Here is a 16,126-nt window from a genome sequence, read left to right as displayed (position 1 = left end):
CTTGAACTGCTGTTGAATTAAGCCCCATCGTTCATCAAGCACAAAGGCAATCCTTTTTTGGCTCTAAATGCAAGGCTTTGCATTTGCATCTTTAAGTTCTGGCCCTAAGTTGAGCAAGTTAGGGAAATTGGAAGATTCCACTGAAAACCTGAAAGAGGACGCCCTGTACAGCAGCTTGAACGCGAAAGGTCAGGCAGACCTTTGGGAGCGATTCCGAGAGGTTTTTGCTCATCTCTCCATCTTCTTTCCCTACTTAGAGAAGATGCTGCTCTTCCTCTTTGTCAGAGGTCATTCTGCTCCCTGCACCTTTGATAGACTGCTCTGTGAATGATGCTCCAGGGAATATTTGCTGAAGTAAACAATGGGAGGCCCAGGAGCCAGGGCCCTGTTCTGCTTCCAAGAGAATGCTTACTGAAAAAGCCCTGATCTTCTATATGCAGAAAAATGCTAAAACCCATCTCTGAAAGCTTATCAGCAAAAATGCCTTTATTGCTACAGCTATTGTCTAATTGGATGTAAAATTCATAGTTGTTTTTAGTGAAACTTTTCTCTTACAGAGTGAAGAAGAAAGTTACAAAGTACTTTCAACTGAAGGAAGGCAGAAAGAAAAGAATTTGCTTAGCAGTCTGTAATATTAGTTTTATTCACTCCTGGCATTTGCATAGAAGCTGATCTATTCCAAAGCATTTTTACATCTCTCCTGTGATTTTCACAATGCTCTAAGGTGGGAGCGTTATTTTCGAACGTGCTTGAGAATGAGAAAACTAAGACACAGAAAAGATAAGAAAATAGCCCAAGGGCATAAGGTTAACATTTACTGAGTACTACCTATGTCAGGCAGAATTCTAAGTACTTTATATATTTGCTCATTTATTTGCGCCTTCCAGTGGCCCAGATAATTTTGGTATTGTTTTCATCCTAATTTTTCGGACTAAGAAATGAGGCATTGAGAAATTAAATGACTCACTCAAGGACATGCACAGCTAGTTAGTAGCAGAGATGGCATTTACCCCTGCAGAACCCTAGTTCTAATCCGGAACACTGAAAGCCCTATTCAGTACCAGCTGTGCCACTGGGTAGATGGGAGACTCGGGCTGTGATTGTGGAATCTGAACCCTGGGAGGTCTCTAAGTTGAGTAGTTGCAGTCCTGGTATGAGTGCTGCCTTGGGGTGCAGAAGGAAGGCAAATTAATCTTGGATTATTTTTTACTACAGTGAGCTCACAACAAAATGTATTCCTAGCAATTCTATTACATTCTGTTGTCCATACAGAATAATAACTTAATAAAATATCTGTGAATTTGCATTCATGGGGATGATAGTCACTTTTTAGGCAGTAGGACCTGTGTTCTTAGGAAACGTTGAGTATACAAATCTTCTCAAACTATCTTTTTTCCTGCAGGAATCTCTTTAGGACACCTGTGACAAGTACTGCTTGATCATGTCCAGTCATGGCAAGTCCCTTAATGTTTTGAGGCAGTTTGGTCTATTTGGGGAAAACTAATTGTTGGGAACTTCTTTAAAAAAAAAAAAAAGTATATATATATATATATATATATATATATATATATATATATATATAGTGTTAGTTTCAGGTGTATAGCAAAGTGGTTCAGTTATACGTATACACATATCCATTCTTTTTCAGATTCTTTTTCCATATAGGTTATTACAGAATTTTGAGTAAAGTTCCCTGTGTTATACAGTAGGTCCTTGTTGTTTATTTTATATATAGTAGAGTGTATATGTTAATCTCAAACCTCTAATTTATCCCCCCCACATATATATTTTAGATCAAATCTATGTCCTGACTGCAATAAAATATTTTGCTTTGAGGATTTCAAGATGCAGTATGTGAACTCTGCAGTTAAGTAGAGCTCCAGTTTTATCAAGAGAATGCAGGAGATGTTTCCAAACTGTTTGGGATAGGGACGTGAAAATAGAGACCACATGTTTAACAAACATATTAATAGTTATTAACAGAAGAGAAAAATCTAACCTGTAATAATACACTGTGCTAGCTTCCTTAGGGTCTCCCACTTTACCTCTGAAACTTTCATTGTAAAGCTAGGTTGTATTAGTCAGACTAATATAAGCAAATAAGTTTGGATTAGAGGCTAGGAACAAAAAAGAATGTACAGTGTGTGTGAAGATATTGTGTGTGTGTGTGCGTGCACGTGTATGTATGTGTTTTAAGAGGACGGAAAGAGAAAAATGTAGAAAAATTAATTGGGCAAATTAATTGAAAGGCTCGATTTATAATTAGGGCTTTCAGTTCAAATGTTGGAACTTCGAATACTAAAATTCAATTTATTAACTAATTATCAAGCATTATCCAGGTGGCAGACTTCATGTTAGGTACTGAGGAGACAGTGGTAAAAGCACAGATCCGGTCTCTGCCTTTAGAGCATTGTGTGTGCTTGTGCCTGTTCCTGCCAAGGGCGTGAGTGGGACTGAAATGTGGGCAGAATTGCACTGGATAAGCTGGCATCTGGGTGCCTGGGGAGAGGGGATGTTTATCTAACCAGCCTATACCTGCTGTCTGGGCTTATGGCCAACTGCCTGCCTTTATAGGGCTTACATTCTAATAAGAAATGCAGTCTTTAAACACATAACTATGTAATTAGTATTACTAAAAGGAAGCATGAGACACAAAACTCTTTAATTTAGGTCAAAAGGTCAGGAAAAGCCTCCTTGAGAACATGACCTTTAAGATGAGCCCTGAAGAATGCTACTAAGAACAGAAGCCACACTGGTTAGATGAGAAGAATCAGTTCCTCTTACAAAAAGTTATTGGTGACATTGACCCCTCAAACAAATATCAAATATTGGCTCAAAGACAGTTGTTGTAATTTGGTTAGTTGGGGTAGGAACCAAATGTCTAGGGGAGGATAAAGAGAGGAGAAAAAGGAGGGTATACAGAGAAAGTTACATGGACATGAACTTAACCCCTTCATCCACTGCAGTAAATTGGAGCTTAAAGCTCTGTAGTTGAGCTTGGTTTCAATATCAACAACAACAACAAACAAGTCCATAAGAATAATGGGACATTATCAGTTAGAAGGTGATGTATTGGTTGGGTGTATTTTTTCAAGACAGGGAGAAAAGAGAGAGATGGAGATAGAATAAGAGAGAGAGAGAGAGAGAGAGAGAGAGAGAGAGAGAGAGAGAGAGAGGGAGGGAGAGAGAGAGAGAGAGAGGGAGAGAGGCTATGTTGACCACTGCATCTTCAAAGATATGACTCAGTGTGTTCACACATCTTGCTTTCTCTCCTTTCTTCCCTCTGTTCCTTTCAACTGGAATGTGCTGTTTTACCGTTTTGGACGGAGTAAAAGATGGTGCATAGGCTTTGAATCAGCTTCGACTTCTGATCGAAGCCTTTCACTGGGGAATCTGGTATTTGGACAGTTATTAATAAAATGTTACTTGATTTGTCTTGGTGCATGTGGCTCCCTTGGAACTCCTTGAAGTTGAGGTGACTGGCCAAACTCAGGCATTCCTATGTGTCTTGCCATAATACTATTAAAATACTGCTGCTAATTCCTGTTAATACCTCTTCTTTATTCTCAAAATTGAAATGAGACTAACATATAAGGAATAAAAATACTTGAGTAAATAGGAAATGAATTAAAGTTTGATGGCATTAATAAAACTTTGGAATGTGTCAGAAGGGAAAGACTCATCTGCAAATTTCTCATTTTATGGAAATGACATACATATAAAGGTGCAAAGTCACATAGTTAGTGAGTGACTGACCCTGGATTCACCAGGGAATATTATTTTAAATATCCTGCTGACCATAAATAACGAGTTACTATTATTGGCATGATTAAAGGCTAGCATTTCTTTTTTTTAATTTTATTTTTTTTAATTTTTAAAAAACTTTATTCAAGTATAGTTGATTTACAATGTTGTGTTAATTTCTGCTGTACAGCAAAGTGACTCAGTTAAACATATGTATATATTTTCTTTTTCTTATTCTCTTCCATTATGGTTTATCACAGGGTATACCATAATGGAAGAGAATATGAAAAAGAAAATATATAATCACTCCATTAGTCTGATCAAATTTAGTTTCTTCTCTCCAATGGGTATTTTCTCATCTAGTTCTCAAAATATTTTGAACCTGGATTGAAAATGAGATCTATTTCATTCATAATGGGTATGCACTGATTTCTCCCAAAATTTTGTCCAAAAAGTAGACTTCTGTTGAAAGATTTTCAAGACTGTAAATGCAATGCTCTCGTATAACATTATTACACTCAATTTATAAATGGGGAGAATTAGCACAGTGGAAAAGTGGAATTGACATATTCTATTGCTGTGTCTGGAGAAATCTTATGTAGTTTCAAATATTCCCCCAGAAACGCCTAGATACCTTCAGAGCCACTGAAATCTATAGTTATCTACTCTACTTTTAAAAGATGACAGTATTATGTCTTAAATATATAACATTCTTGCCAAAATTCTAAAGTGCTTAAATGACATTTTCCTGAATCATAGTTATTTTAGCGACTCTTTCTTCTTAACGAGTTCAGTGGAGATGTAAGAAATCTTAGGGGACATGTTATTTACCTGTGTTGTTGTAATTTGACCTTTCGCTCTTAAAACCAATACTCCTAAGTGTCTCCAAAGGGCCAGGTCAGAGAAAACAGGAAGCACGTCAGCTGGATGCGAATGTTCGTCTGGTGCCGTGTTTAGTGATTCTGTGTGGAGGTCAAAGTTATAAGATGTGACTCCCACTTTACATCCTGACCTGAGCTGTGCTATCTCATTTATATGCCTCAGTCATTCAGCTAATACATATTTCAATAACGTTTAGGTATCTTTAGATGAAAGTAAAATCTAAGGAATGGGGGTGAGAAACGTTTTTGCTCTCAAGGGCAATGCGTTAGTCAAGGTTACATAAGTAACAATTGTTCTAATATCTTAGTTTCGGAAGTAGATAGCTGCAAAAGATGATAGAGAATAAAAAATTATTTAGTAAGGACAATAATTCAGCAGGAAGAAGATTAGAAGAGAGAATAAAAAAGAAAGGAGATTCAATCACAGCATGAGGATAGAAGACAGACAAATAGAGAAAAAAAGTACATATATTTAATAGGGCAAGAAGACACACAAACCAATGTATACTTAGCCACAATGCCCTTGGGAGGCAGTCAGATGGGGGCAGAGTGGGGAGAGAGATCTAGGGATATTTATTAAGGACTGAAGTTTAGACTTTTATCAGTTCTTTTGGTAAAGAAATTTATATTTCTGTTGTGTTTCACAATTCTCGCTATGGTCAATGCAGACAATGGGGGAAAGTTTACTAAAGATCCAAAGGGGTTGAGCTATCTGGGGGTAGTGTCTGGGTCACTAGAAGCTGTCACCTACAATATTATTTTAAATTCACTCCTCGAAGCAGTTTTCACTCCTTGAAGCAGTTTTCCCAACTTGCTTCTGTTTTGCAAGTATGTCACCTTATTAGTAGAAAAGCAACTAGTCCCGGAAGAAGATGGAAACAAGGAAATGGAGATGGTTCAGTTAACTGAGTGACTTGTCTTGAGGACGAGGATCAGATAAGCAGTGGACCAGCTTGTATCAGGAGGAAACTGAGTTCCAGACTGTGCCTACCAGCCATGTAGTCCTGAGTTGATGGCTTAAAATGTGACCCTGTTCCTTATCCATACCTGGGAGTAAAACCTCGGCTTACTGGACTGCCTTGAAGATCAAATGTGATAGTGTATGTTTTTTCCTAACTGTAAAGTGGACAAAATAAGAAAGTAACCTCTGTCACTGTTATTTCATTGTGCCCAAGGCTTTATACAGGGTGCTGGGGTCCAACCTTGGCAGAATTTATGTAATTCTGGAGGCAAAACATACAAATTGAATTTAAATGGCATTGAATAAAATGAGACCTTTTATGTATTAAACACTATGCCAGTATCTGGATACGAAAATGAGTAGGGTATCATCCCTGCCCTCAGAGAGTTTCCACTGGGGAATTAGTGTAAAAAATGAACGCAAACTATAATAATATTGTCAACTTAAAAAAATGCACAAAGTGAGAGTTGCGAGTTAAGTTTTATTTGGGGCAAAATGAGGACTGCAGCCTGGGAGACAGCATTTCAGATACCTCTGAGAAACTGCTCCAAAGAGGTAGGGGGGAAGGTCGGTATATATGTGATTTTGGTGAGGGGGGAGTACATGCAATCGAGCGCATATTTTTTGGCAGAAGGTTTCTGCTAGTCTCGTGAAGGTTACTGCTCGTCACGGGGAGCAGACGTCACCATGAAGGATTTTAGTGTTTTTCTAGATATGAGGAGATACAAGAATTGGGCTCATAAAATCGGCTCCTGAAAATATCTATCTGAAGATCTGTTCTTCCAGTTTTTCCCAGAGCATGGAGTGCCTCATTTCTGCTCTCCACCCTGAACTCCTTTCAGGCGGGTGTTGAGAGTCAGCAGCTGCAGCAGCACATGATTTAATCCTTGTAGAGGTAGATGGCAAGTGCCAATGGCGAGTGTCAATTGTAGTTGACAGGGTCCCTTCATGGTCATAAATTCGACCATGCCTTGGGAGGCATTTCATGACCATTTTGTCCCACGTTGCTAGGAAGGCTCATTCCTAGGTCTGAAGAAGATTTTGCTAATAGGCCACTCAATGTGCTATTACCAGACTAGGTCTTTTAACAGTAACTAAGGACTCTGGACCACCTGTCTTACTAATCTGTTATGGTCCAGGAAAATTCCCTCTTGTTGTATCTTCTCATATCTATTTACACTATTACAATCATTGATCTCATATAAAACTATATACTTTTGTTGGAGGCTCAATCACACATTTGTTAATGCAAGAAACAACAATCTTGTAAAACAGGCAAAATACAAATAACATAGCTAGCAGTATTATTAAAGTCAAAAGTTAGAATTAAGCCAAGAACTTCCATTAGGTGCAGCCCAGTATATCCTCAGGTGATCTGACTTAGTCTGTTCTGTACCAATCTTTATCTTTCAGGGAAATGATATATCGACACTGTCCATAAAGCTCCCAGCCCAATTTCCTAGTTACTAGGCTGGTTATCCTTAGTATAATTTAATTGTTCCCAAGGTAAAGGGGTACCTTAAAGCTTAAATGACCATAACCACATAAACCCATCCCATAGTTGTGGGAGCTTTTATTCCTTGGCTGAAATTTTGCTTGTTGCTCTGATTGAGCTTGAGTAACTTCAGAGGAAAATTCATTTTTATGGCCAGGGTCAGAGCAGGTATTATTAATTGTCTAGGTGAGGGGAATCCCATCTAGTAATATCAAGAGTAGCCTAAACAGGACTGAACTTTCTTTCTTCTAAAATACATGTCCTAAGGACCATCCAATTAGAGCCCTGGAGTGGAGAAATGCACCAAGGTAATCCAGAAGACACAGGTAATTGGCCACAAACCCAACAAATGGGTTGATTTTTAAAACTAGCCTAGGATCGTGTCCATGATAGAAAAACATTTGATTTATATGTAAAGGTCCAAGAAGTCAGAAAACATTATAAGTGATCATACGAGTCAGGTCCAGCATCTTGGGTAAGCTGTCTACTTCTGATGCTGTCTTCTTCTTGTCCTGGTGTGAGTGTAGTTTCCTCTGAGCATTGTTTTAAGGTGATTTTGATGTCAGCAGTCCTCTCTGTAGACCAGTCCCGGGCAGGAACCCTTTGTAATTGGAAATTAATCTGAGTCATTTCCCTTTAATTTTGTTGCACATGAGCTAATTAAGAGTACCTGGTGAGGGCCGTTCCATCTGGGTTGTAGTGAGTCTTTAAATGATGTCTTTTCCAATATACATAGTCCCCTGGTTGCAGGTCGTGGGGCATCTTATCTTCATCCAAAGATAGATTACTAAGATAAGTTTCAGAAACAAACTTAGAGTGTCCTTTTAATAATTCAATTTAACTTTATGTCCATATAACATAATAGCAAGGCACTATCCAGGAAATGAGTTTTAGTAAATACAGACCTCCATTAACAAAACTGGGATTTAACATTCATTGAAGCATCTTTTTCTCTCTAAAATTACCCTAATTTCTACCAAATACAGCCAAATTAAGAGTAATTTGTTTGCAAAATAAATCTGGTCTCAATAAACTTGGCTTGATGATTGATATAACTATAATTGATCATTCAGGCTTTTTTCTTTGCTGAAACTTTTATAAGGGGTCTCAGACTGAACTTTTTAATTAATTATTTATTTATTTATTTTTATTTATTTTTTATTTTCTTGAACTTTATTTATTATACAGCAGGTTCTTATTAGTTATCTGTTTTGTACATATTAGTGTATATATGTGAATCCCAATCTCCCAAATCATTCCACCACCACCACCCACCCCCACTGCATTCCCCCTTGGTGTCCATACACTTGTTCTCTACATCTTTGTCTCTATTTCTGCCTTGCAAACTGGTTCATCTGTACCATTTTTCTAGATTCCACTTATATGCATTCATATACAATATTTGTTTTCCTCTTTCTGATTTACTTAACTCTGTATGACAGTCTCTAGGTCCATCCATGTCTCTACAAATGACCCAATTTCGTTCCTTTTTATGGCTGAGTAATATTCCATTGTATATATGTACCACATCTTCTGTATCCAGTTGTCTGTCGATGGGCATTTAGGTTGCTTCCATGACCTGGCTATTATAAATAGTGCTGCAGTGAACACTGGGGTGCACGTGTCTTTTTGAATTATGATTTTCTCTGGTTATATGCCCAGTAGTGGGATTGCTGGGTCATACGGTAATTCCATCTTTAGTTTTTTAAGGAACCTCCATACTGTTCACCATAGAGGCTGTATCAATTTACATTGCCACCAACAGTGCAAGAGGGTTCCCTTTTCTCCACACCCTCTCCAGAATTTGTTGTTTGTAGATTTTCTGATGATGCCCATTCTAACTGGTGTGAGGTGATACCTCATTGTAGTTTTTTTTTTTTTAACATCTTTATTGGAGTATAATTGCTTTACAATGGTGTGTTAGTTTCTGCTTTATAACAAAGTGAATCAGCTGTATATATACATATATCCTCATATCTCCTCCCTCTTGCATCACCCTCCCACCCTCCCTATCCCACCCCTCTAGGTGGTCAAAAAGCACCGAGCTGATCTCCCTGTGCTATGTGGCTGCTTCCCACTAACTATCTATTTTACATTTGGTAGTGTATATATGTCCATGCCACTCTCTCAGTTCGTCTCAGCTTACCCTTCCCCCTCCCCGTGTCCTCAAGTCTATTCTCTACGTCTGCATCTTTATTCCTGTCCTGCCCCTAGGTTCTTCAGAACCACGTTTTTAAAAAAATTTAGATTCCATATATATGTGTTAACATACAATATTTGTTTTTCTCTTTCTGACTTACTTCACTCTGTAGGAGACTCTAGGTCCATCCATGTCTGTACAAATGACCCAATTTCGTTTCTTTTCATGGCTGAGTAATATCCCATTGTATATATGTGCCACATCTTCTTTATCCATTCATCTGTCAATGGACACTTAGGTTGCTTCCATGTCCTGGCTATTGTAAATAGAGCTGCAATGAACATTGTGCTGCATGACTCTTTTTTTTTTTTTTTTTTTTTAAAGGATTTTCTTTTTTATTTATTTATTTATTTATTTATTATTTTTGTCTGTATTGGGTCTTCGGTTCGTGCGAGGGCTTTCTCCAGTTGCGGCAAGCGGGGGCCACTCTTCATCGCGGTGCGGGGACCGCTCTTCATCGCGGTGCGCGGGCCTTTCTCTATCGCGGCCCCTCCCGTTGCGGGGCACAGGCTCCAGACGCGCAGGCTCAGCAATTGTGGCTCACGGGCCCAGCTGCTCCGTGGCATGTGGGATCTTCCCAGACCAGGGCTCGAACCCGTGTCCCCTGCATTAGCAGGCAGATTCTCAACCACTGCGCCACCAGGGAAGCCCTGCATGACTCTTTTTGAATTATGGTTTTCTCAGGGTATATGCCCAGTAGTTGGATTGCTGGGTCGTATGGTAGTTCTATTTTTAGTTTTTTAAGGAACCTCCATACTGTTCTCCACAGTGGCTGTATCAATTTACATTCCCACCAACAGTGCAAGAGAGTTCCCTTTTCTCCACACCCTGTCCAGCATTTATTGTTTGTAGATTTTTTTTTAGACATCTTTATTGAAGTATAATTGCCTTACAATGGTGTGTTAGCTTCTGCTTTATAACAAAGTGAATCAGTTATACATATACAATATGTTCCCATATCTCTTCCCTCTTGCATCTCCCTCCCTCCCACCCTCCCCATCCCACCCCTCTAGGTGGTCACAAAGCACCGAGCTGATCTCCCTGTGCTATGCGGCTGCTTCCCACTAGCTATCTATTTTACATTTGGTAGTGTATATATGTCCATGACACTCTCTCACCCTGTCACATCTCACCCCACCCCCTCCCCATATCCTCAAGTCCATTCTCTAGTAGGTCTGTGTCTTTATTCCCGTCTTGCCACTAGGTTCTTCATGGCCTTTTTTTTTTTTTTCCCTTAGATTCCGTATATATGTGTTAGCATACTGTATTTGTTTTTCTCTTTCTGACTTACTTCACTCTGTATGACAGACTCTAACTCCATCCACCGCATTACAAATACCTCCATTTCATTTCTTTTTATGGCTGAGTAATATTCCATTGTATATATGTGCCACAGCTTCTTTATCCATTCATCTGTCGATGGACATTTAGGTTGCTTCCATGTCCTGGCTATTGTAAATAGAGCTGCAGTGAACATTGTGGTGCATGACTCTTTTTGAATTATGGTTTTCTCAGGGTATATGCCCAGTAGTGGGATTGCTGGGTCGTATGGTAGTTCTATTTTTAGTTTTTTAAGGAACCTCCATACTGTTCTCCACAGTGGCTGTATCAATTTACATTCCCACCAACAGTGCAAGAGGGCTCCCTTTTCTCCATACCCTGTCCAGCATTTATTGTTTGTAGATTTTTTGATGACGGCCATTCTGTCTGGTGTGAGGTGTGAGGTGATACCTCATTGTAGTTTTGTTTTGCATTTCTCTAATGATTAGTGATGTTGAGCATCTTTTCATGTGTTTGTTGGCAATCTGTATATCTTCTTTGGATAAGTGTCTATTTAGGTCTCCTGCCCATTTTTGGATTCGGTTGTTTGTTTTTCTGATATTGAGCTGCATGAGCTGCTTATATATTTTGGAGATTAATCCTTTGTCAATTGCTTCGTTTCCAAATATTTTCTCCCATTCTGAGGGTTGTCTTTTCGTCTTGTTTATGGTTTCCTTTGCTGTGCAAAAGCTTTTAAGTTTCATTAGGTCCCATTTGCTTATTTTTGTTTTTATTTCCATTTCTCTAGATGGTGGGTCAAAAAGGATCTTGCTGTGATTTATGTCATAGCGTGTTCTGCCTATGTTCTTATTGTAGTTTTGATTTGCGTTTCTCTAATAATTAGTGATGTTGAGCAGCTTTTCATGTACCTCTTGGCCATGTGTATGTCTTCTTTGGAGAAATGTCTATGTAGGTCTTCTGCCCATTTTTTGATTAGGTTGTTTGTTTTTTTAATACTGAGCTGCATGAGCTGTTTATATATTTTGGAGATTAATCCATTGTCTGTGGATTCGTTTGCAAATTTTTTCTTCCATTATGAGGGTTGTCTTTTCATCTTGTTTATAGTTTCCTTTGCTGTGCAAAAGCTTTTCAGTTTCATTAAGTCCCACTTGTTTATTTTTGTTTTTGTTTCCATTACTCTAGGAGGTGGGACAAAAAAGATTTTGCTGTGATTTATGTTGAAGAGTGTTCTTCCTATGTTTTCCTCTAAGAGTTTTATAGTGTCCAGTCTTATATTTAGGTCTCTAATCCATTTTGAGTATATTTTTGTGTATGGTGTTAGGGAGTGTCCTAATTTCATTCATTTACATGTAACTGTTCCGTTTTCCCAGCACCACTTATTGAAGCGACTGTCTTTTCTTCATTGTATATCCTTGCCTCTTTTGTCATAGATTAGTTGACCATAGGTGCGTGGGTTTATCTCTGGGCTTTGTATCTTGTTCCATTGATCTATATTTTTGTTTTTGTGCCAGTACCATATTGTCTTGATTACTGTAGCTTTGTAGTATAGTCTGAAGTCAGGGAGTCTGATTCCTCCAGCTCTGCTTTTTTCCCTCAAGACTGCTTTGGCTATTCGGGGTCTTTTGTGTCTCCATACAAATTTTAAGATTTTTTGTTCCAGTTCTGTAAAAAATGCCATTGGTAATTTGATAGGGATTGCATTGAATCTGTAGATTGCTTTGGGTAGTATAGTCATTTTCGCAGTACTGATTCTTCCAGTCCAAGAACATGTTATATCTCTCCATCTGTTTGTGTCATCTTTGATTTCTTTCATCAGTGTCTTATAGTTTTCTGAGTTCAGGTCTTTTAACTCCTTAGGTAGGTTTATTCCTAGGTATTTTATTCTTTTGTTGCAATGGTGAATGGGATTGTTTCATTAATTTCTCGTTCTGATCTTTTGTTGTTAGTGTATAGGAATGCAAGAGATTTATGTGCATTAATTTTGTATCCTGCAACTTTACCAAATTCATTCATGAGCTCTAGTAGATTTCTGGTGGCATATTTAGGATTATATATGTATAGTATCATGTTATCAGCAAACAGTGACAATTTTACTTCTTCTTTTCCAATTTGCATTCCTTTCATTTCTTTTTCTTCTGTGATTGCCGTGGCTAGGACTTCCAAAACTATGTTGAATAATAGTGATGAGAGTGGACATATGTGTCTCATTCCTGATCTTAGAGGAAATGATTTCAGTTTTTCACCATTGAGAATGATGTTTGCTGTGGGTTTATCATATATGGCCTTTATTATGTTGAGGTAGGTTCCCTCTATGCCCACCTTCTGGAGAGTTTTTATCATAAATGGGTGTTGAATTTTGTCAAAAGCTTTTTCTGCATCTATTGAGATGATCATATGGTTCTTATCCTTCAGTTTGTTAATATGGTGTATCACATTGATTGATTTGCATATATTGAAGAATCCTTGCATCCCTGCCTGGGATAAAACCCACTTGATCATGGTGTATGATCCTTTTAATACGTTGTTGGATTCTATTTGCTAGTATTTTGTTGAGGAATTTTGCATCTATATTCATCAGTGATATTGGTCTGTAATTTCCTTTTTCTGTAGTATCTTTGTCTGGTTTTGGTATCAGGGTGATGGTGGCCTTGTAGAATGAGTTTGGGAGTGTGCCTTCCTCTGCAATTTTTTGGAGGAGTTTGAGAAGGATGGGTATTAGCTCTTCTCTAAATGTTTGATAGAATTTACCTGTGAAGCCATCTGGACCTGGAATTTTATTTGTTGTAAGATTTTTAATCACAGTTTCAATTTCATTACTTGTGATTGGTCTGTTCATATTTTCTATTTCTTCCTGGTTCAGCCTTGGAAAGTTATACCTTTCTAAGAATTTGTCCATTTCTTCCAGGTTGTCCATTTTATTGACATAGAGTTTCTTGTAGTAGTCTCTTTTGATGCTTTGTATTTCTGTGGTGTCCATTATAACTTCTCCTTTTTCATTTCTAATTTTATTGATTTGAATCCTCTCCTTCTTTTTCTTGATGAATCTGGCTAAAGGTTTATCAAATTTGTTTATCTTCTCAAAGAACCAGCTTTTAGTTTTATTGATCTTTGCTATTGTTTTGTTTCTATTTCATTTATTTCTGCTTGGATCTTTATGATTTCTTTCCTTCTACTAACTTTGGGTTTTGTTTGTTCTTCTTTCTTTAGTTCCTTTAGGTGTAAGGTTAGATTGTTTATTTGAGATTTTTCTTGTTTCTTGAGGTAGGATTGTATTGCTATAAACTTCTCTCTTAGAACTGCTTTTGCTGCATCCCATAGGTTTTGGATTGTCGTGTTCTCGTTGTCATTTGTCTCTAGATCTTTTGATTTTCTCTGATTTCTTCAGTGATTTCTTTGGTTATTTAGTAACATATTGTTTAGCCTCAATGTGTTTGTGTTTTTTATATTTTTTTCCCTGTAATTTATTTTTAATCTCATAGCATTGTGGTCAGAAAAGATGCTGGATATGATTTCAACTTTCTTAAATTTACCACAGCTTGATCTGTGACCCAAGGTGTGATCTATCCTGGAGAATGTTCTATGTGCACTTGAGAAGAAAGTGTAGTCTGTTGTTTTCGGATGGAATGTCCTATAAATATCAATTAAATATATCTGGTCTATTGTCTCATTTAAAGCTTGTGTTTCCTTATTAATTTTCTGTCTGGATTATCTGTCCATTGGTGTAAGTGAGGTGTTATAGTCCCCCACTATTATTCTGTTACTGTCAATTTCCTCTTTTATAGCTGTTAGCATTTGCCTTATTTACTGAGGTGCTCCTATGTTGGGTGCACGTATATTTATAATTGTTATATTTTCTTCTTGGATTGATCCCTTGATCATTATGTAGTGTCCTTCTTTGTCTCTTGTAACATTCTTTATTTTAAAGTCTATTTTATCTGATATGAGTATTGCTACTCCAGGTTTCTATGGATTTCCATTTGTATGGAATACCTTTTCCATCCCCTCACTTTCAGTCTGTATGTGTCCCTAGGTCTGAAGTGGGTCTCTTGTGGGCAGCATATATACGGGTCTTGTTTTTGTATCCATTCAGCGAGTCTGTGTCTTTTGGTTGGAACATTTAATCCATTCACATTTAAGGTAATTATCAATTTGTATGTTCCTATTACCATTTTCTTAATTGTTTTGGGTTTGTTTTTGTAGATCGTTTTCTTTTGTATTTCCTGCCTAGACAAGTTCCTTTAGCATTTGTTGTAGAGCTGGTTTGGTGGTACTGAATTCTCTTAGCTTTTGTTTGTCTGAAAAGCTCTTGACTTCTCCATAGAATCTGCATGAGATCTTTGCTGGCTAGAGTAATCTTGGTTGTAGGTTCTTCCCTTTCATCACTTTAAATATATCATGCCACTCCTTTCTGGCTTGTAGAGTTTCTGCTGAGAAATCAGCTGTTAACCTTATGGGAGTTCCCTTGTATGTTATTTGTCATTTTTCCCTTGTTGCTTTTAATAATTTTTCTTTGTCTTTAATTCTTGTCAGTTTGATTACTCTGTGTTTCTGCATGTTTCTCCTTGGGTTTATCCTGCCTGGGACTTTCTGCTTCCTGGACTTGGGTGGCTATTTCCTTTCCCATGTTAGGGAAGTTGTCATCTATAATCTCTGCAAATATTTTCTCGGGTCCTTTCTCTCTCTCTCTTCTCCTTCTGGAATCCCTATAATGCGAATGTTGGTGCATTTAATGTTATCCCAGAGGTCTCTTAGGCTGTCTTCATTTCTTTTCATTCTTTTTTTCTTTATTCTGTTCCACAGCAGTGAATTCCACCATTCTGTCTTCCAGGTCACTTATCCGTTCTTCTGCCTCAGTCATTCTGCTATTGATTCCTTCGAGAGTAGTTTTCATTTCAGCTATTGTATTGTTCACCTCTGTTTTTTTGTTTTTTTTAATTCTTCTAGGTCTTCGTTAAACATTTCTTGCATCTTCTCAATCTTTGCCTCCATTCTTTTTCCAAGGTCCTGGATCATCTTCACTATCATTATTCTGAATTCTTTTTCTGGAAGGTTGCCTATCTCCACTTCAGTTAGTTTTTTTTCTGGCGTTTTATCTTGTTCGTTCATCTGGTACATAGTCCTCTGCCTTTTCATTTTGTCTATCTTTCTGCAAATGTGGTTTTCATTCCACAGGCTGCAGGACTGTAGTTCTTCTTGGTTCTTCAGACTGAACTTTTAAAAGACGTTTCAGGACTAGGAAAGTCACGCCAAGGACTTATCACTGATTTCGCCTAACAGATCTAGGTGAATTCCTCCCTTTATACAGTCTCCAAAATACCTTGAGGTTTCTGTACCTGTTACTGAATGGCCTTCCTAATGTATCTGATAATGGTGCTGGGATCCTAAGAGTTTACAAACTCTGGAGGGAGCAGATAGAGAAAAGAGATAAATGTTTCAATTCTGCTTACAAAGGCATAATTTACCAAATTAATGTAAACCATGATTAGTTTGAGAGGGAGGTTTTCCTTACACCTGGATAACACAGATTCAAACCAATAATTTTTCAGATAGAAAGCATAAAAGTT

At 37.8% G+C, this 16,126-nt stretch overlaps 1 protein-coding gene across 14 annotated transcripts in view; it reads left to right on the top strand.

The window, feature by feature from the left end:
* The window catches only part of MLIP (muscular LMNA interacting protein), a 298,573-nt gene that overhangs the window by 35,378 nt on the left and 247,069 nt on the right, over positions 1-16,126 (top strand). The window contains exon 2 of one of the 14 annotated variants that reach the window (XM_007186935.2): positions 1,403-1,454. The exons of the other annotated variants lie outside the window; for them this stretch is intronic. Coding sequence (XP_007186997.2) covers positions 1,452-1,454 — 3 coding nt within the window. The 5' untranslated portion in view covers positions 1,403-1,451. The remainder of the gene's footprint in view (positions 1-1,402; positions 1,455-16,126) is intronic. 14 annotated transcript variants of the gene reach the window in all.

This window comes from Balaenoptera acutorostrata, chromosome 10 (genome assembly GCF_949987535.1).
Source record: "Balaenoptera acutorostrata chromosome 10, mBalAcu1.1, whole genome shotgun sequence".
Classification (NCBI taxonomy): domain Eukaryota; kingdom Metazoa; phylum Chordata; class Mammalia; order Artiodactyla; family Balaenopteridae; genus Balaenoptera; species Balaenoptera acutorostrata.
Note: the sequence above shows the minus strand (reverse complement) of the source record. Positions and strands in the feature narration are given on the sequence as shown.